Source organism: Lolium rigidum, chromosome 5 (assembly GCF_022539505.1).
Source record: "Lolium rigidum isolate FL_2022 chromosome 5, APGP_CSIRO_Lrig_0.1, whole genome shotgun sequence".
Lineage (NCBI taxonomy): Eukaryota > Viridiplantae > Streptophyta > Magnoliopsida > Poales > Poaceae > Lolium > Lolium rigidum.
The window spans coordinates 244,504,388-244,526,557 of record NC_061512.1 but is presented as its reverse complement, the minus strand read 5'-3'; the positions used below and the strand labels follow the sequence as shown (position 1 = coordinate 244,526,557).

The 22,170-nt window shown below is 44.0% G+C and overlaps 1 protein-coding gene and 2 long non-coding RNA genes across 4 annotated transcripts in view; all 3 read right to left on the bottom strand.

Moving 5' to 3' along the window:
- LOC124657377 overlaps positions 1-16,458 on the bottom strand; it is a 51,960-nt gene extending 35,502 nt beyond the window's left edge. Inside the window, exons 1-2 of the mRNA XM_047195940.1 lie at positions 16,420-16,458; positions 16,217-16,314 (exon numbers count right to left, since the gene is read on the bottom strand). Coding sequence (XP_047051896.1) covers positions 16,217-16,314; positions 16,420-16,421 — 100 coding nt within the window. The 5' untranslated portion in view covers positions 16,422-16,458. The remainder of the gene's footprint in view (positions 1-16,216; positions 16,315-16,419) is intronic.
- Positions 10-5,715, bottom strand: LOC124657835. Of its 2 annotated transcripts, none has more exons than XR_006988893.1 (6): positions 5,615-5,715; positions 5,356-5,519; positions 4,118-4,226; positions 3,305-3,402; positions 599-1,010; positions 10-202 (listed from the first exon to the last, which is right to left on the bottom strand). It is a non-coding gene; the product is annotated as an uncharacterized LOC124657835 (long non-coding RNA). The 2 variants fall into 2 exon arrangements; XR_006988892.1 differs by having other exon boundaries at positions 5,356-5,529; positions 5,615-5,704.
- Positions 8,309-10,502, bottom strand: LOC124657838. The gene is made up of 3 exons (XR_006988897.1): positions 10,369-10,502; positions 8,490-8,620; positions 8,309-8,370 (listed from the first exon to the last, which is right to left on the bottom strand). It is a non-coding gene; the product is annotated as an uncharacterized LOC124657838 (long non-coding RNA).
- Positions 16,459-22,170: the final 5,712 nt, after the last annotated feature.

The following is a 22,170-nucleotide window of genomic DNA, read 5'->3' as shown; positions in this document are numbered from 1 at the left end:
GACTTCTGCTTCCCTTCATCCCGTCGGCACTATCGTCACCTTCCCACCACCGCCCCGGAAAAACTCCGCCGCCGTCCTCGCATGCAGAGCTCCTCGTCGTCACCGTGCTCACTGTCGGAGGGCTCCCACCAACCAGCCTACTTCGAGTGTGCCGAGATCCCACCGCTGTGTTTTTGCCACCGCTCTGATGCAGCTGATGAGCCTGCATGTACTGCAACTCTGTAACAATTCATCTCTGCAAATTAAATACTAGCACAAAACTGTAATTGTTCCAAGGAGAAAATTAACATTTATGTTACATTTCTCAAATTGAGATCAGTAAGTCATGAGATAAGGAGTTTCAGTCTTTGTTACGTCACACACAGCTTTAATTAAAAAAACACATGCTTTTCAGAATAACAAATCACTCTATGTATAAAATGGATAAAATTTATAAACTATACAGTTATGGGTAGTTTGTTGTTCATAATTGTTGGCCCTGATGTTGCAAAACTCTCCAAAGAGCAACAGTAATTGTATTTTTATGAGTATGACTACGAACCAAGCTTCTTCAGCAGATTAAAAATGAAGAAGAGAGAGTGCAATAATCATGATATACCTGGGAACAATGATCATCCTGATAATGACTATGACAACGATAGAACACCTCATCTCTCCAGATGGTGTTATAGAGTAGGTAGGATCAGAGAAAAAATCAGTAACACATGCGCAGTGGATGGTGGTTAGGCTAAGCCAGCCGCTGGCGATGAGTGAATGCCTCTGGGCACATGTGGACTGGATGGCCAGGGGCGTCAGTGCGGTGAACTGGATGATGTTCGAGTTTGAGAGCCCGTCCTTGTCCTCATGGCTATGCCTGTTTCCACCCTATGTGCCCCAGCTCATGGCCTTACTCCAGAAGCGGCTATTTGCTGCGAGCGAGTACATGGCCCAGTCGGTGATGTTCTGGCAGTAGTACATCCCCAATAAATGAAGGTGAGGGGATCCATTTGCAAGAGCAACCACACTCTCATCTGGAGATGCAGAAATGGCCATATGTTAAGTTTTGAAATGAGCATGGCTCTACATATGTAAAAGAAAGACCATTTAGGCAAAACTCATACTCGTGAAAAAGAACACAATTGATCTAAATCAATATATTCTTAAAAAGAGAACAGTTTTACAAAATCAAGACATTCTTAAGCACCTTCATGGCTTAGCTAGTTATATAACCAAAATTCACAATGCAACTGTAGTATACAGCAGAGAACAGCTGCTTTGTGGGTTTTACTGATCACAGAACTCAACATCAATTCAGTTCATGTTGGAATACATAATTACCTGAAGTCTAGAACTCAACAGTTATGCTGTCACTCGATCAATACATGTACAAACACAAGAAAGTGTTTGAAGAACTGACATGCTATATTCCGGAAAGGTATTGAACAAGCATGGAACAGAGTGAATTTCATTTTGGGGAATATATTTATCTCAGATTTCTGTTCATGCACAACTGACAAAAGAAAGGAACAAAAAATAAAATGGAGCAAGTCCAGTGCATAGGTCAAATTAATGGTATATTCCTCCAACTCCCAGCTTGTCCTTTTCTTTGTCTGTTGGCACAAGTGACCATCTAAACCATTTGGCTCACAACCAGATCAGGAAACGGAACAAGAAAAGGTAAAATTAGAAGATTCTTTTGACCAAAGGCACACATCAGATTGCTTATTTTACAATAGAATCGCCAATTCACCATACATAGGTCAATCCTAAAATTGTAAAACAAGGCCTAAGCCCACTAAACTAAACCAAAGATTTAATGGAGATGCACAAACACACAGAGTCACTGAACAACAACTACTACTACCTTCGAAACTCATTAATTTCGTGCCACATGACTTAAAATATTCAGGGAAAAATAGATAGCAGATTCTAAGGCAGATCTTCTCTAACTATGAACCCCCAAATTTCACACTCGCAATACCACCATCAAAACCACAGAAACAACCAATCACCCCCACAAAAAGAACTAGATTTCCAGCCAAGTTCTTACGCCCTAGAATTGGGCAGATTTGGAGAAATACGCTCAATTTAGGAAAATTTAGAAGCCAAGTATAGAATGCTTAACTAACATTAACTAATGTTTATATTTGATAAATTGTACAGTACACATGTTGAGTGAAAGGCCAATTGCGATATTGTTTTTTACCTACAAGAATTTATTTGAAGAATATTTGCCATGGAAGCAATAGGAAAATAGGAACGGGGCTCACAAGTAGCAAAGAATATGCTAAAAGACTAAGAGAGGATGGGAACATTCAAAGTGATACGTTGGAGGTTCTTTTGACGCTACAGCTCATGCTAAATTACAATAAGCCTTGTATTTCTTTGCAGATCCACAAGAACACTCTTTGCTTTTGGTATTATCATGTACGACAGAACAAAATATAAAGCCTATGGACATCCAACAAATATGCACAGTAAATGAATGTGCCCGCATCCAACTATTCTTCAATAGATTTATTCAATAGTTCAGTAAGCCAAAGCTCCAAATCTGAAGAAAGAATTTATGGGAATTGATTTTAATACCAGCTCCAAGTCATCATCAAAACAAAACACACCAATCGCATCGACCAAAATACACATATCAGCGGGACACACTCTTCTTACCTTGAAGCAAGCGACACCTTTGCTTTGGAGAAAAGGGGATTTCTTTCCTCCTCATTTTGGTTGGCGGAGGAAGGAAGTCAGAGAGACGAGGAGGAAGGAAGTAGGCTGGAGAGGGAGTAGCGAAGCAGGCGGTGCGGGTGAGGGCTTGGGGGAGCAAAAGCGACGGGAGGGAGCATGCGGCGATGGGAGTGCTCGGGAAGGAGGACAGGATTATCCAGCTGGTAAATGACTGCAGGTTTATTCAGTTCAAACTAAATGGGCTTTTTGCAAAATGGATGGTTCGACATGTTTCCGTGACAGAGGGAGTAGTACTGATTCGAAGAATGGCTGGGTCAAACAGAATACATGCCGCAAAATTTTTCCTCTGCAAATTGACTATTTGTTTGCAAATAGATGAAAGGATAGCAATTTATGGAAAGCTCTACCAGTTTCATTCATTTAATCAACAAAGAAAAAGTCGCATTCCACCGATTCAAGTGAAAATAGTAGAAGCAATATCATTGCATCTATGGCTTACGCAAAACAGAAGTCCCGCAGAGCTAATCTTATTTGACCTATCACAACCGCTAGCCAATACTATTTCCATCAAACCAACAACCCATAGACATTTTCTCTAACGACCACGTATAGGAGGCTAGGGGGGGAACTAGAGACTCACCAAAACCACGGAGTCGAAGATGAGGCCATCGTCACCATGGTTGCGGCGAGGTGAACTTGCTGCCATCGCACAACAGCGGGAGCGGAAGTAGTTGAAGCCTGCATAGGTTGCTCAAAAGTTAACAACGGTGCAGACAGAATCATATCTCAAGGATACTCAGTAAATAACGATGTGCAATATAAAGTCATTTATGCTCACTAGATCTGTACCTCAACTATAAAAGATCTCCACATCTAGACTTAAAAGTTAACGCATTCCTGCAAGTATGTGGGTCGCTGAAGTCTAAAATGGCTAGTTATATCAACCACGATAGGTATGTCAAAATTGCTAGCAGAAAGGCATGCAATTTTGCGAGCATTGACGGCGAAGTAACTCGTTATCATTCTTTGTGCAGTGCTATCCGTGTCATGACATGAGATAACAACACTTCATTTGATTATTTGAATGCATAGCCTATACAAGGCTTCAATTATGAAGTTAAGCCGATATCAAAAAACATATATATATAAGAAGAGAAGGAGGGCTGAGAACAACTGCTGAACCAATCATATTACTTCCCCATCAGCTAATCATTACAGATTAATCAACTCTAGAACAAAACAACCGATAATAGAGAACTTAACAGGAAAAAGTTCTTGACTATTGGTGAAGATGTATTATTAAGTTAGAAAAATACAAATGTTAAGAAAGGCCTAATAAGAATTTGGACACCAGAAATGGATATCCGCGCTTTTTTGCGCATACATTTTTTGGAACATATTCTTTTGCACGATATTTAAAAGTGAACCGTGGACTTGAGGAGTTCATATATACCTGACCATAATTCTGAAAGTGGTGTTTGTGTTCAGTATAAATGCAGTGATGCCTTCCAATCTCCATTTTTACAAGTGTATGCCAAATTGCATGCAGTTCTTGTTAGCTCCTGCCAAGTGAAGAAATAGTCACGATACACCCAAGTACCTGAACAACCAAAAGAATCCCATTTCCAGTTCCATGCGAAGAAACCTATATATGTTGTTTAACTCTGACAAAATAGTAGCCCCTATATACTAAATATTCAAGTAGCCCAACATTCATAATAACATCCAAATTTCAAGCTCACAGTAAGAGAAAGAAAACTGATTTCCCACTCTAAAAATGTCAGAGATTACATGCAATTTTTTTTGTTATATTCAAGAAATACCATATGGTCACTCTTTCGAGTGGCACAATATCAACTATCAGCTTTTCTACAGTAAGAATGATAGCTAATTAAAGCAGGACAATGTTGCTGCAGAACTCATCGAAAAACAAGCGAACGGTGGAAAACAGGTTGATATGAGCTCACAACGATAAGAGTAAAGTTTACTGAAGAATATTCTGCTCTGGTTTCATGTTGATATACTTAAAGTCTACACTTGATTTATCAAACTACATTCATCATTCTCACAAATTAAGCATTGTTGAGACAACTTGGGAAACACAAAACAAAGCGGTCATATCATCCACGCAATTAGAACGAAATGATGCAGAAACAATATAACAGTAGCAACACAATTGAGTTTGCAAAGACAGTTTGTTGCTTGCATCTGGCATCAGTAGCAACACACTTGAGTTTGCAAAGACAGTTTGATGCTTGCATCTGGCATCCATTACAATAATACAAGACAAGAGGCACATGCCACAACAGTAGTATGACACACAATGCTTAAGATCAATATACGTATTACTCTCTGTAGGCCAACAACATGACTGACAATATATATTCATTATGAACCAACAAAAGTGAATTAGAGATTGATATTATTACGAACTATATATGTACACAAGTAACAAGGAAATGGAATGAACATCTTACTAAAATGCATTACTATTAAAAATTGAAAAGGACGCCATTCGGTCATCCACACCAACCAGAATAATGGTTGTAAAGTAAAAGCGTTTAACTATTGGAAGTCAAACAGGATAAACAGATTCTAATTACTCTCTATAGGCCACCAAACATAACCGACAACAGAGCTTCAGCACCCCTCAACGATTTAAAAGCTTCAGGACAGGAACCAGAAACTTACCTAAACCCATGGAGTCGAAGAAAAAAACACCAATGCATTCGCATAATGAACTCGACTCCATGACACAACAGGGAGGGAGGAGGTCAAGGATGAAGTAGTTGAAGCCAATGGTAAGCCAAGCCTACTCAAGATACTCCGGTGTAAGTTTTATCTTCCTACACTTCCTTCGTAATCCTCGATAGATCAGACCAAATGGAGTCAGTTAACAGGAAACATGCATAAGTAGGACAAAATAAAGAAACAACAATGTTTTCCATACCTGTAATAGTTTGAATCTGCCAGCGCTCTCTACTGGGCAAGAAACATTTCATTCGAAATCTTCGGCTGCCTTTTGGAACTATCTTTCTCCGTCAGCATATGCTGTATAAGGATCTTGCTCGATAGTGCATTCTTTTCTGCTCCGGAGAGTGCAATCTTCTACTAAATTTCTGCATACCTTTTGCCACCTTTTGCCTTTCTGGCGATCAGAACCTGCAAATTGAAGATACTATAAGTATACAAAATATTATCCAAACCTTAAAATTTATTCAAACAAGGAGATGCCATCATTATATCAAAACCTGCAGCAGTATGGCAATACAAGTAATCATTCATGTAAATTACATAATTATTCATATCTCAGAAAAGCACATAATCATGAGCTGCTATCATAGATATGTTTGTACATAGTGATCTCATAAATCCTTAATGATACAGAACTAAGTGTGATCAGTTGGCTAGATGCATGGGTGTGCACCCAAGTCACCCATTTTCGAGGCTCGACCCACAGTTGTATTAATAAAAATGTTATGGATGCTAGGGCTTGTTGGACAAGTCTAATAAAAAAAGGTGCCATGATCTAATAAGCATTATCTGCCACGACTTCATAACATAGATGATTAGCCCTACCAGGAATATTGACAGGAGGGAAATGGATATCAAAATGGATTATTGAAAGATGGAATGGCTAACTAAGACACCAATAAAATGAAGGAACGGGGTGCAAAATTGATTCTTAGTAAACAATCCATTGAATACAGAAAACACGCTCAATCTATGGTCATAGTAACAAGACATTGTGCCAATATAGCAATAAGAAATGATTCAGTTACTTGCGATAGATAGAACTCAGATGCCCAGAAGCAAGATCTTTCTCAAATGATAATCAAACAGATAGGACAGATCATACATCCATTTATATTCAGTATGTGGTTCTCACTCACGACTTTTGCACTTACTAACCACCATCTATGCTCAAGTAAACAGTCCAAAAGTAGGGTCAACACTGTCTAATGCATAACCTGTTGGGTTCTCGGGTCCAAGCTCCTCTATTTAAACCTGAATATATCACCAAACCTAGTAAAGCAGGGACGTACACAAGCATACATGAACGCATATACGGTAGTAGCATGTCCATGCATTGATTTATCTAGAATTTGATGGGAGCACATACACATGATGTGCTCGTATAGAAGGCACTCAGCATACCATGTGGTTAATGCACGATACAATACTAAGATAAAGCACAACTGGATAGTATGTTATCCTATCACAAAACATGTACAAGAAACTGATTTAACATACTCAGCACCATGTCAAATATGAAACTACCAGAGACATGTAGAACAACTAAATTCCATGACCAAATAGGCAACTTAGGCCAAGAAGTTTCACTCTTTCTTCTGTAACTGAAGAAGAAATGCAATTCTCTGTCAAGCCAACTTTCCAAGTGCAGTAGATGGACACATTATTATAGGTTTACATTACATCATCTCAGAAGTAAACTGATCAAGTAAATTAAGCACAAAGCTAACCACCAAAGCAGCAAAGAATATTTTGAGATGAAATATTGTTCAACATAATCAATCCAGGACATACAAATCAAGTATGCATGTGTTTGAGCAAGAAACTGTCTGCACCTCTTCAAGGAAGTCATGGTCATCCTCTCCGGAGATATCAGCAGTGCAATGTCTGGCGGAGATGGCGAAGGCACCACACCAGAATCACCACCACGTCCTTCCTGCTCGAAGTAGACATGCAGCATCTGCGGCCCCTCTTCATCTCCCCTTGTGCTGCATCACCTTTATGACAACAGAAGTGACATAGCAGAAGAAGGTGCTTTGACCGGCGGACATACTTCAACAAACAACTTGTGCTCAGATCAAGTTTTCTTGCCTCGACAATAGCTTGTGGACTTTTTAATACCTCAGGAAGCACAAACTGTGACGTAAAAAGAGCTGAGATATGCAAAGCGCAATACCATCACTATTTTTTTTCTCTCGGGCCATCTCATGCTACAGAAACTGCATGTCGAATGCTTTGCCTCAGCACATACCTAACAGGAATCTAAAAAATGCATGCATGATTTAGACTCTTGAGAACACATGATATCTTGCTCCTAATCAGACAATCTTGGCAAAAACTAGTATGTTGCAAGCATCTGCAAGAACAAAAAGTGATTCAGTTCTCTATCGAGCCAACTCTCCAAGTGCGGGAGATGAACACATTATAGGTACATGAGGCAGGACAAAAGGCTACAGTACAACATCACAAAAGTAATCTAACCAAGTAAGTTAAATACAAAGCTGGAACAGTTTTCTACAACACAGCCGAGACATGAATAATCTCAAACAAGCGGCAGCACAATATACAACACGTGTGCAGGGGAATGAAAGTAACAATCATGAATCAAAATCAGCACTTCAGCCTGGACAAACAAACAAATTACACTATCATTCGATTGTCCAGGCTACCAGCAACACTCAAGATCCAAATCGTAAAATAGTGAAAGATGATTCTTTTTACAACCAGACAGCTTACTGCAAGATGGATTTGTCCTACAACACATCTCTCTGAAGAAAAGGCACGAGGGATGGCTCACCAGATGCACGTTGTTCGAGCGCGCCAAAGGAAACGGAGACTGGTCCGCTCGGCAGATAGGCATTGGCAGGCCATCGCCAGCCACTGCACCATGCTAGAGTTCAACGAGGCAGATGTCATCGGTAGACATCTTCATTTTAATGAACACATATGCTTCTATAGAAAAGCACAAAGATTTCCACAAGTCAATGAGTGTTGCTAGCTATAACACGTTTTTGGATCAACCGTGATAACTATGGTAGAGCACAACACAGTTTAGGTAAAAAAAAATGGACCTTTTGCGGTTGTCGGCCTTTTGTGTTTAATGTCCCTTGAGGTGGAGACTGTCCAGGTCATCCACTCTTTTGTTCTCTTTTGAGCATCTTAGAAAGCGAGGGGATTAGCCTTGATGCAACAACACTTGGTCCTACAATAGGAAAAATTGTTTAATGTCAAGTGCATATATAATAAGAGCACTCGAAAGTTAATTATATCAGCCACTGAACAAAAAATGAGATTATTAGAGGAATAGACAAATCCTCTCTACTAGGAAATAAATGTGCTTAATATATATATCAGTTTAGCAACTTCTGAGTACAGAGGATTAGCATCCAATAAACACCTGATGCTTACGATTATTCTACTCTATGTGTTAATTAATTAGATAAGCATGTTTCCTAACGTTGGATATTTGGCCAATTCCAGATTGACTAGATAAAGCTCTACATTAGATGCTACTGCATTCATCAACAAAAGTGAATAAACAGACCATGAGTACTACAGCCTATTTCATTGATGATTATAACATGGCATCCAATTTTAGAACAACCATCAGGAAGAGGTCAAGAATCCATGCTCAACGGTGAAAGAATGGACAATATCAGTTTATCATGTCTTCAACGAATTTATCATACACAGAAATAGCTCAACCAGGGAAATATGTATGGCTGATAAAGAATTCCATTATCCTATGGTACATAATTCAGCAAACTGTAGCTTACCATCGTTAGAGGATGGGGACAATGGTCACCTATGCCATGGAGGCGTACAAGAGTCCACTGTTGCCGAGGTGAACTTGTCACCATCACACCACAGCAAGGGCAGACCACGGACAGCTTACTGCAAGATGGGTTTGTCCTACAACACATCTCTCTGAAGACAAGGCACGAGGGGTGGCTCACCAGTTGCACCTTGTTTGAGCACGCCAAAGGAAACGGAGGCTGGCCGGCGGATAGGCATTGGCAGGCCATCGCCAGCCACCATGCTAGAGTTCACAGAGGCAGATGTCATCGGTAGACTTCTTCATTTTAATGAACACATATGATTCTACATAAAAGCAAAAGGATTTGCACAAGTCAACGAGTGTTACTAGCTATAACACTTTATGGATCGAACGTGGAAACTATGCTAGAGCACAAGACAGCTCATGTGAAAAAATGGACCTTTTGCGGCGGCCAGCCTTTTGTGTTTAGTGTCCCTTGAGGTGAAGAATGTCCAGGTCGTCCCCTCTTTGTTCACCTTAAGGGTCGTACAAAACGAGGGGATTAGAGGCGATTCAACAACACTTGGTCCTACAATAGGAAAAAATAGTTTACTGTCAAGTACATATATAACAAGAGCACTCGAAAGTTAATTATATCAGCCACTAAACAAAAAACGAGATTATTAGAGGAATAGACAAATCCACTCTAGTAGAAACTAAATGTGCTTAATTCATATCAGTTTATCAACTTCTGGGTACAGAGGATTAGCATCTAATGACCACCTGATGCTTACGATTATTCTACTCTATGTGTCAATTAATTAGATAAGTATGTTTCCTAAACGTTGGATAATTGGCCAATTCCAGGTTGACTAGATAAAGCTCTAAATTAGATGCTACTGAATTCATCAACAAAAGTGAATAAACAGACCATGAATGCTACACCCTATTTCCTTGATGATTATAACATGGCATCCAATTTAAGAACAACCCTCAGGAAGAGGTCAAGAATCCATGCTCAACGGAGAAAGAATGGATAATATCAGTTTATCATGTCTTCAACGAATTTATCATACACATAAATATCTCAACCAGGGAAATATGTATGGCTGATCAAGAATTCCATTATCCTATGGTACATAATTCAGCAAACTGTAGCTTACCATCGTTAGAGGATGGGGATGATGGCTCACCTATACCATGGAGGCGAAGAACAGTCCACTGTTGCCGGGGTGAACTTAACACCATCGCACGACAGCAAGGGCAGACCGCAAACATCACAGCATCAGCACCGCCAGAGCCAAAACGGTCGGGTCATCCAACCTGGCGCCCTCCCGGCCAGCTGCACATCTCGATTGCTGGCCTGCAAAAGATGGATAAACATAACCATCAGTTTAAATAACAATCCCCCAAAGTCAAGATTAAAGCTGAAGCAAACATTACTAACAGTAGCAAACTCTAAACCTCAACTTCCTGACCATGACCATGCAGCAAGTCAAAAAACCAAAAGATAAGAAATGTTGCTGGTTCTAGTCATTAAAAAAGATAGAAGAATTACAATGCAACGAAATTGCACCGCGGAGTCAGTTATACTGAAAGCCAATTTAGTAATATCCATGCAGATAGGAGATTCTTAGGACACCCAGAAACCATCCAAGTGAAATCCAGGGCCGTACACCACAGTATTAATGAGTGGACAGGGACACATTTGTGCAAACAACAAAGTATACAGACAACATTGTTTGCATACGGAGAATCTAACATGCGTGTGTAAACAGATTGGTTTCGCCTCAAACGGGACATCCCAAAAATACATAATGTTGACAAACTATTAATGGTTCACTGTTGAGAACATTGTTGCTTGCAGATTACTAGGATTCCAGTGTACATGAATCTTCAGTAGCTTATCACTAGTTCATTTCCTTTACGGCTTTACCCAAATGTAAGTATCATTAGCAGGTTTCCTTTCCTTAAGTAGCGATGTCTTGCTTGTTCACCTCACCATGTCATTGGTAGCTAAGCTGAAACACCACGGCATCAGGAAAATAAGATGGCAGTTTTGCCGTGCTTTACTATTGCCATGGGTAAGTGTTGGTAGCAAGGCTGGAACATGACCAACTTGAGAGAGCGTCTACACCTAGTCGAGCTGGAAGGAATAGGACCGTGATTACCATAGCGGTGACGGAGCAGAAGAGAAAGTGTTGACGTTGAAGTAACTGAATTGGGGGAAGAAGCGGAGTATGTACTATGATGCAAAACTCATACCTTGAGCCTCTTGATACGCATACGGGGGTGCCGGGGAGAGATTGCTGCCGACAGCTGCGGCGGTTGAATGCGTCGTAGGTGGGTGAATGGCGCCGCCAGCGGCACGTCGAGCGGGCGCGCCTCAGCAGCCGCCATCCATCGGTGGCGCACGCGAAGGGCGGTCGCGTCCTGATGGCCTGAACCCCATCGCCGCGCGGATGCGGACGCCGGCAGACGAGCTCGACGGAGCACCGCGCATCGTGTTGCCGACCCCCGCGCGCTCCGGCGAGCAAGGCCGCCGCGGGACCTGGGCGCGGTGTGGGTCGACGAGCGATAGAATTCCGCGCGCGGCCGGGGCCCGTCGTCGTCGATGCCGGCCTGCTAGGAGTAGCCGGAGGTGCGGCGGCGGGTTGGGAGGTTGGAGGAGAGCAGAGAATGGGAAATTGGGGATCGAGGAGGCGTTAAGTGAGGCGTCCGTTCCCTTCTTTTTTTTTTCCTCAAATACTTCAATGTCAATGTAGTGTAGCGTTAAGTGAGGCGTTAAGTGAGGTTTGCTTTGTATTTCGAGGAGGCTAGCTGTGCTTTAATTCTGGTCCAAAAATTATGGGGACTAGTATATTTCCTTTAAATTTATACTCCTACCAAATTTAGTGTGCTAACTTGTACTACGTGCAAACCAAAAGGCCATGCTAGCATATAGTACTCCCTCTGACTCCATGTCAATGTACATGACCCCATTATTCATCGAGCTCGCTCGCTAAACACACTGGCATAAATTGATCGGACAACCGCCTCGGCACCGCTTCCTCGACAATTGATGATGGACAATTGATGTCCCCCCTCCCGGCCCGCACCTAGAATCTCAATGACGGAGGTAGGGGTGCATGATGAAGAACACTCGTGAGGACTCTTGGTTTCAATCTACTTAACTACTTCATAAATAAATCGAGCGTAGGTCCCCAAGGCATTCTCCCGAACGGGCTATGAATGCACGTAGGAATCGAGTGACGACAGAAAATTTCTAGGGCGATTGAGGTAGAGGGCTAGGCCGGATGGTGCTATACCGCACTTGAAGTAGCACTTTCTTCACATACATAACTATCACACATGAAGATCCTAGACTTATAATGCGAATGTCCCACTTCGAGGATGCTAACACACCTCTTTCAAGAACGTGGCCACTTTTGGGGTTTCCATGTACGTATGGCTTGTCATAATATAAAGAAAGCATAAAGTCACATGTAATCACCATTTGTGATGAAATGCTATTGGATAGACGTCGTTTGGCTCACGGAGAAGGGTTTCACATGAAATCTCACAAGGTAGGGTCGGAATGACTGCCCTTTTGCATAGGGTCCTAAAAAAGATATATAAGGGTGATGTGAAGAAGAAAAACCACGACGAAACTTCAAGTGAAATTTCCTTCACAAACAAGGCTAGCCCACGGGTGATTCTAGATATATAGTCTAAAACTTCCACTTCGAGGCCGTTGACGCACCCCTTTCAAGACCTTGGCCTTTTTTTTATTTGACATGTACCTGTGGCATATGCTAACATAAACAAAAAAAACGTAAAGTCACATGGAATCACTTTTTGTATGGAAAGCTAGGGTAGAAGCAGTGGGGCCCATGGAACTAGATTTTAAATGAAGTCGCACGAGAAAAAGAAAAAGAGCCATCCAACTATAATTAAGTGGGAGGCGAGTTTACTTGGGCGTGCTACCTAAATAGATATAACATTTCTTGATGTTGCTATAATAAGAGCCAACGAAGTTTCATTGGCACATCAAGAAAAAAAGACCGATCGAGAGCTATCCAATTAGGTTGTTTATATTTTTTTAGAACAACAACATATTTCATTAATATAAAAACAAGTTACATCAACAAACAAAATATAGAAACTGAAACACGGACCAGAATAAAATAGATTTCCTGGAAACTTTGCAGGTAGAACCCTAAAGGATAGAAAAATATAGAACCATCCCTAGGCTTTCCCTGCACTCACCAAGCTAGCGGGCGATGGCAAGTTACAACGCCGCCTAGGCACACGTTCGAGGACACGGCGAGCCTCCACCATTGCTAGATCTTAAGAAGCACCATCACCAACGAGGCTTTAATTAGAAGTCGATGAACAGGCTCTCTACAACCATCGAGGCACATGTCGGTCTGGCACATCAACCGGCAGACGTCACCGGGCTTCCTTGAACCAGCAAGATCCACCTTATCATATCGACAAAGTCGGGGAACAACGATAAATCCACCATCTCCGGACCAACATCCTCGCTCTAAAGCATCCACCTCGCCTTGATTCCCAACGCTGCCATGGATATATAACGACAGGCGTCGGCGACGCTTTGAGAAACAGATGTTGCTAGATCTGAGAACGACGAGAAGACCAAGCTGTCCATCTGAAGAATCAACGAGCACATGTTGCCATCAATTCCGAAACACCACCACTGTGGGAGTAGATTTGAGGCAGATTTATTCGTCGAGGCGATGCTCCCACCACCCCAACGACGCACCATATTAGACAAACCATAACCCTAACTACAAAACGAGTAGTGAGCTTGCATGGATTTTGGGCCTAGGCTTACATGTGTACATGTAGTGAGCTTGCCTAACAAACGATCGGGTCTGGGTATGCATTTAACCGAACGCTTGGACTCCTGATCAGCCGTTTGCCTACCCGGCCGTCATCACCACGACTAATTAATTAACGGGATCAAGGAAGGAAAAGAATGTATGCAGTCAATCGGATCACATGAACCCATCTGACTTTGCCTGCCTAGGTTGCTGCTGACAGAGGATGCGATGGTTTGAATGTGTTGCTGTAGTCGATATTGTCAAGACTTTATTATTTTTTGTGGTCATGAATTTGGATGGAGTATTGTGGCCTGGGAATTTTTTGGTGTGGTGTTGTGTACTACATGATGTACGTAGAGATGCATTGAAAAGACTATAGTAGGGCTGAAAGGCACACGGAGCTGGAGTTGCTCGGTCAGGTTGAAAAAACAAAGAAGCAATTACTATCCTTTTCTTTTTCTGTCAGTGAATGGATTGATTTGGTGTTAATTTTGGCGAAGGAGAGCGCGATTGGGAAAAATGCGAGCGTCGTGATAAATTTCCGCTAGACACCTGGCGTGTGGAGCTAAAAAAAAAAAATCCAGGCCGCGCGCAGGTAGCTGAGCTCAAGTCGATGGATCCGGTCAACCCGTGCTCCCACCACCCCAACGACACATCACATTAGACAAACCCTAACCCTAACTACAGAACGGAGGAACGAGGTTCAATCCCCCTCCCTCATCGCCTGAGTGGCAAAGAAGAAGAGGAACCAAAGCCTTGGCCGGTGGAGATGGGCAGCCATCGCCCTAGGAGAGAGGACAAGCGGATTAGGGGTGGACAGTATGATCACTACTCCCTCTCTCACAGTTTATAAGGCACGCGCGTACCCCTAGGTCGCAAATTTGATCAAGTTAGCATTAGTTATATGTTATAAAAATTATATCATTAGAAAGTTCATATGTTCTATTTTCTAATGATATAAATTTTGTATTATATAATTTAAATTATATAGGTTAAATTTGCGACCTAGGGCTACTCGCGTACCTAGGTTGTACTTCTTTTACTACATGCACATGTAAATGTAGGTGAGATTAATTGCATGGTTTTTTGGGGCTAGGATTACATGTGTACATGTACGTGAGGTAGCCTAGCTACTAAACGATCAATGTGGTTGTTCATTAAACCGAAAGCTTAGACTCCCGATCCGCCGTTTGCCTACCCGGTCGTCATCACCACGACTAATTAATTAGCGGGAGGAAGGAAAAGAATGCGTGCAGTCAATCGGATCACATGAACCCATCTGACTTTGCCTGCCTAGGTTGCTGCTGCCAGAGGATATATATGGATATATGCAAGGGTTTGAATGTGTTGCTGTAGTCGATATTGTCAAGACTTTATATGTTTTGTGATCATGAATTGTTTTATTAAGTATAAGAAGATTTTATTAGAAGGGAAGGAAGAAGTAGGTGAGCTGAGACTGAGAGAATATGCATGCTAGCTCGTCTTAGCGGTAGTTTTAGAATTTGGATGGAGGATTTTTATTTGTCTGGTGGCCGGGCTGGGAATTTTTTTGGTGTGGTGTTGTGTACATGCTGTACGTAGAGACGAGGCTGGCAGCATGCGACCGGTGCAGAATTAATTGATCAAGATTCAATGCGCGGCGCACGTAATGGACGCTCCGAGTACTACTACTACGTGCGTGCGCGGGCGCAGACAGGTGCACAATTAATAATTGACTTGGTCGGTCACGAATCGCTGCACAAGGACCGAAGAGCCGGCCTACACAGTTTTGTGCGCGGGGCAGGAATCGAAAAGGAACACCACCAGTAATTAAGGACGGACGTCTACGGTCTACGCGCGTGCGCATACACAAACCCAGAGCAGAGCCTTTCCTCCACGCTCTTCATAGTCGGCTCCCTCATGGGCAGCCACCGTGCGTGCGGCACCCTCGCGCACCGCCCACCTACAGCTAAACTCGCGATGCTGCGCACGAAACACCGAACCCGAAAACCAGCGGCGGCGCGCGCGTACGTGGCAAACAAACAACCACATAAAGCTCCGAGCGTCCGAGCAAGATGCCAAACGTCGGCGCAAGCGCAACCCCAGATCAATGGCGACATCCAAGAGGTACCAGTGCGAGTTTCACCGCGGCCGCGGCGCCAGCCACCTCCTCCTCGCCGCCTACCTCCTGGAAGAATCAGAAGCAAGAAAGGTTAGAAATCGATCCGGGACTTACGTTGCATCTTCTTTATGTAGGCTTCCTTGACCGCAAGCCTCGACCCGCTGCTGCTGCCCTCCTCGCCGCTGGTCCTTTTATCCATGGTCGTGGCAGTCCTGAAACATAACAGAGTTCGATTATCTCCGAGCCCGACGGATCAAGTCGCTTGGTTGGAGAACTGCTCCGTGAGAAATTAAGCTCGTGAAGAAACAGAGACTCACATCGCGCAATCTTGGAGCGAGCAAAGGCAGGGTGGCGTAGCTTAGCAGCGGAAGTGAGGAGCAGCGCGCGGCGGATCTTCGGGAGTAGAGATCGCGCACCGCTAGCGATTGTGCCTTGGCGGCTAGGGTTGGAGATCCAAAAGTTTTTATAAGGGGCATCCAGCACACTCCGTAATCGCCGGGGAAACCAATCGCAATTTGCGATGCACCCGCCCGTTCCATCTATCTGAGTTCCATCTCGCCCACAACCAACACCCGAGCAGGAGGACGGCGCACATGACGCCGACAAGCAGTACGACCGCGCACACGACGCCGACGAGTAGGACGACCGCTCCCAGGCTGGGTTCAATACCTCCTGTCGGCCCTGTCGGACCGGATGGCATATCCATGGCACTACAGCAGGGATGGACCAGGACAGGTGCGGGCGATCATGTCCAATCCACCATGGCAGCCAGCGTCCTGCTGCTTTGGTGCCACAGAACAAAAATTCAGGGAGGTTAGAACACAATTCTAAACTGTCAAATTGGCTATTCAGTAGAACACATACATATGCCGCGTTGTAATCTGCTGGCCATGCTGCTTGCTGTATGCAAATAACAATATGATGGAGAATACTTGTGGCTCACTAATCATGTACTAAGTACACTATACGTATCCGGGTACCCAATATATGACCAGCACTATCCTAAGAGTGTGAGAGAGAACCTATAATTCAGTTTGAAAACAAAAGGAGCACCTGGTAAATTACCGAATTAGTGTTTCATAGAAACTTTCTTTTGGATTTCAGGCAACATGGTGGAAGGAGTAGAGAGAGATGATACGAGGCCTGATAATATAGCTTGGAAAGGAGTGGAATCAGGGGTATACACAGCCAAGGGCTCTTACAAGATGCTATGTATGGGAGGCATTCGATGGAGCATGAGTAGACCGGTGTGGGGATCTTTCTCCCCCATGAAGTGTAAGGTGTTTGCATGGCTGACACTCAGATACAGGTTGTGGACCTCGGATCGGCGGGCAAGGCATGGACTCCAGGAGCATCCGGACTCGTGCTACACATGCCTACAAGAGGAGGATAACATCGACCATATCTTTACTAAATGCCCGTATGCGAGACAAGTGTGGTGCAGGGTTCTTAGGAGTGCTAACCTTCGGATCGCAGACCCGGGGTTCACGGGGAACCTTGAGCGCTGGTGGACGGAGGCTCGCAAGCGAGTGCGGAAGAGTGACAGGAAGCGTTTTGATTCCATGGTTATTAGCTCGCTGTGGACTCTATGGAAGCAAAGGAATGCCAGGGCGTTTGGAAATGAGAGGGAGGTTAAGACGGTGGACCAAATGTTAGTACAGATTAGAGATGATTTCCACCTCTGGGAGAGGGCTAAGAGAGGAGGGAGGCTAGATATAGCGAGAGAGTAGCCCTAGGAGGAGGGGGGTGGTGTGCGTGGGTTCGGGCACTCTGGTGCTCTCTTGTAAATGTTTGGCTTCTTCTTCTATAAAGATAAGGCACGCGTTTTACGTGTTCTCGAAAAAAAAAAAGATTTCAGGCAACAAAATACTGAACTAAACAGGAAAGAAGGATTCATGTACAAAAATAACAAATGGCCCACGTCCAAGATTAATTTGGTTTGCAAAAAAAAAAAGCTCTTGGTAAAATACACCTATATTACTTAATGAGTGAGAGGTTGGTAAAAGAAAGTTTCTATGAAACACAGATGCATTTCAAAGCATATACCCTAAATACTATTTTTTATCTAGATCAATGATCAATGAATTTAGATTTTAGGCAACACTACTGAGCTAAACAGGAAGGAAGGACTAATGTTCAAAAACAACTACATATAGCAAGCATAGTTCTTTTGAGGGTAATCGGTAGTGGTTCATTCATATATGTACCTTTTTGTCCCCTAGAGAATGCATCTGGGCTGAACGATGGCATTAGATAGGTCTGCTTCTATCTGCATTTATGTTACACTCCTTTGTAGCTTCAGAAAAGTTGAGAACCGCCATAGAACTTTGGGTCTGGGTGAAGTAGTTCATCTTTTGAAATGCACCAGGCGAAGAAACTCTACTAAGCATGCATTTTAGCCCTACCGCCGGCCGGCCGTTCGCCGGACATAGCACATTCCTCGGATGGTACCAAAATCGACCAAACCCTAACTGCATCCTTAATCTGCGAGATTCTGCGCGTGCCCTGGAGAAATCAGGCATCGTCAATGGTGGAGGAACGCTCCGAGCCTCTAAGTGCAGGACTGACGCGCCAGAGCCCGGGAAGAAGAGAATAGCCTGGTCGAGGCGGTCGTCGGAGGGGTCGAAAAAAATCATGCCAAATCGGCGAGGCTAGGCCATGCGTAGGCAGGAGCCTTGCCAGGCTCTACAGAGTGGGCGTCGTCGTCGATGACGATCCGCCGGTCAGATCCGTGATCTCCGATGCAACCGCCATGGTCGCCGCCCTCGTCGCGGGAGGCCTTGAACACAGTGGGGGCGGCAGCTTCGGAGCGGCCGCGAGGTTGCTGACCCGGCGATTTACACAAAATAACCCTTTGTGGAAAAAAAAACGCACGAAATGACCCTCCGGCCAAACTATTTCACGCCTCTAACCCCTTTGTGTGGCGCCCTTGCGAAGGACGCCACACCTGTCTATGTGGCGTCCATGGGAGCGGCGCCACATATTGCTTGCAGGCTAGAGCCGCCACATATGACAAAATGTGTGGCGCCCATGGGAGCGGCGCCACACATTTCTTGTAGGCTCGAGCCGCCACATATGACAAAATGTGTGGCGCCCTTGCGAGGGCACCACACCTGTCTATGTGGCACCCATTGGAAAGGTGCCACACATTGCTGGCAGGCTCGAGCCGCCACGTATGACAAAATATGTGGCACCCTTGCGAAGGGTGCCACACCGCCCTTCTCACAAAAAGGTGTGGCGCCCTAGCTTGCGAAAGGCCCCACACAAAAGGGTTAGAAGCGTGAAATAGTTGGGTCGGAGGGTCATTTCGTGCATTTTTTCTCAAAAGGGTTATTTTGTGTAAATCGCCTGCTGACCCCGACGGCTGCGAGCAGCTCCAGATGACGAGCCTCCCACACCTCCTGTGCGGACATCTTCCGCTTCGAGGGGAGGCCGCTGGGCAGAGGAGGAGGGGGAGGAGGAGGACGAGCAGCGGCCATGGAGTTTCCGAGGAAGTGAGTGTACCTGATGGGCGGTGAGGGGAGTGCGTTTCTGGAGTAATGGGTTTCGCCTCGTTTCCCGCGCTTCGCTCCACGTGCGAAACAGTAGAGACACGGCACTTGGCTAGGCATGCCCCTCAAAAAACGGCCGATTTGGTCGTTCCTCTCGAGTTAACGTTTGGCCTGATTTAAACATCGTGCCATGCAAGATTTCGGTGCGACCTGGGCTTCCGTTATTAACATTTTTTGACCCACGAATGAGAGAAAAGGCTTTGTGGACAACTATCACGCTCCTGGTATCTTGATGTCATGCATACCAGAAAGATCGGATGAAGCCTGGTGATCAGGGGAATACGTGAGCACCCCTTCTCTGCTCGACACATGTCTAACGACGTTAGCACTGTACACGCATCGACGCGGTCCAGCGCGTTGAGTGGAAGGACGGAGAGACGCGGGGAAGGTGCACGGCGACGCGCTTGGCGGGGAGACACTGGCGCGACCTCAGATGCACGAGGTGGAGGCCGGCGAGGTAGTGACCGTTAGTGAGTGACCGTTAGTGGCCGTTAGTGAGTAGCAGAATTCAACGATGGTGAACCAAATCAAACGATGATAACCAGGTGCTCACGTATCTCCCTGATCGCAAAATCCACTCTCTCAGGAAGATTGTGTGCGACAGTTTGCTTGCTACACTCCTCATGCAGCTCTGCCGCCGCTGCTCCTCCTTGCATGGTGATGCTGCATGTAAGGAAGAGATCGTCAATGGGAGGGTTGAGAGGAACTAAGGAAGACATCATGTTCCCGCCGGAGCTAGTGCCGGACTCGGCGGAGCGGCCATGCGCGCGAGGGAGGTAGGGCAGTCAGGTCGGACTGGGGCACGCAAGCGAGCGATAAGTCTGTATCACTGGTAGAAAAAGGGGCTTTAGTCCCGGTTGGTAACGGGCTTTAGTCCCGGTTGCTCAACCGGGACTAATTATGCGAAACTAAAGCCCCCCCCCCTTAGTCGCGGTTGCTTACGAACCGCGACTAAAGGCCCATCCACGTGGGCGGCAGGCGCTCGTCGGGGCGGAGGACCTTTAGTCGCGGTTGGCCAGACCAACCAGGACTAAAGGTCTCCGCATGTTTAGGGTTTTTACCCCCCTAAATCTGGTTTCTTTTTTTTGTGTTTTATTTCTTTTATATTTTATTTTGTGTTTTATTTTAATTTTAAAGAAGTTTCACTACACATATTCTACGCTACTATATATACGTTACACGTTGATGCATATGAATATACAATTTCAAACAAGTTTGAAATTAACAATTCAAGAGGAATATATAATATTCAGTCTCGGGTGACCATATACAAGAACAACTTCAAACAAGTTTCCATATACAATTTATCAAATTAGAAGTTCTTCGTCCTCGTAATAGTGTTCTCCTTTAGGATGGATGACTTCCCGAATCAAAAATCCTGCCAATTCCTCTTGAATTGGTCGGAAGCGAGCTTCTGGATTAAGCTTCTTCCGCAAGTCATTCCTCCATATGTTGATATCCTCAGCCCTCCGCTCAGAGGTGTATCGCCGGATGAACTCACACACATAGTATCCACATAGATTGGTCCCCGGTGGCTGAATATCCAGATTAGTTATCCTTGAAAATGTTAGCTCATCTTTGAATTCACCGGTTATTTTATGTTTGAACCGTTTCCAAACCCTACATGGCAAAGAAACTAAATGAACAAGGGAGTTATTAGTTACTTAATATAAGGAAACGAACGAAAGAGGCCGATATAGTGCGCAAATGATTAAAAATAATTACTTTTGCAGCATTTCTCTTATACCGGACCAATGCTTTGAATCCATATTCACAGAGTCCATGACGAGAACTCTGGAGTTGTCAAATTCAATTATTAGCAGAATCCAGTGGAACATGCGGACACGTTACACGCACAGTCATGCATAAGTCATCGATTAGACATAACATGCATGGAGTAAACAAAAGAGAATGTGCACAAGACAGAAACACTCACCCAAAATGATAAGGAAATAGAATTTGACTTTTGAGTTCATGCTTTGTAAGAAACCGATACAAGTCTTTCTCCACGTCTTGGGGATATCTTTCTAACACATATACATTAATGATATGTGGGTCAATGAATCCAACATCAAGGATGTTCTTTCTTTTGCATTCCCCAAGCTTCATTCTGCATAATAGCGTACACAAGAATATAGTTAGGACAATATAGTGCAGGCAATGATAGCGTACAGAAGAAATAAATCACTTACAGAACGTAGCAATTTAGGATAGATTTGTCGAGCTCGAGCAGATTGAACAACTGGAACAATTCACTCGTATGAACTTGTACATGCTACTGTTTTAAGTGATGCTCCTCTCTAACTTTCGCATAAATATATTCTTTGCTGGTCTTATTTTTTATGAAATCCTTGTACCAGCTGACATGGGCATACCCTTCGGGTACCCATTATTAGTATACCTGGCTCGGCCCAATATGGAGAAGACCAAATATGGAGAAGGCCCAACAAGGCAACCCGAAGAAGTAGTCGACTAGGACTCTTGTAAAACCCTAGGTTGGTTGCATATATAAAGCTA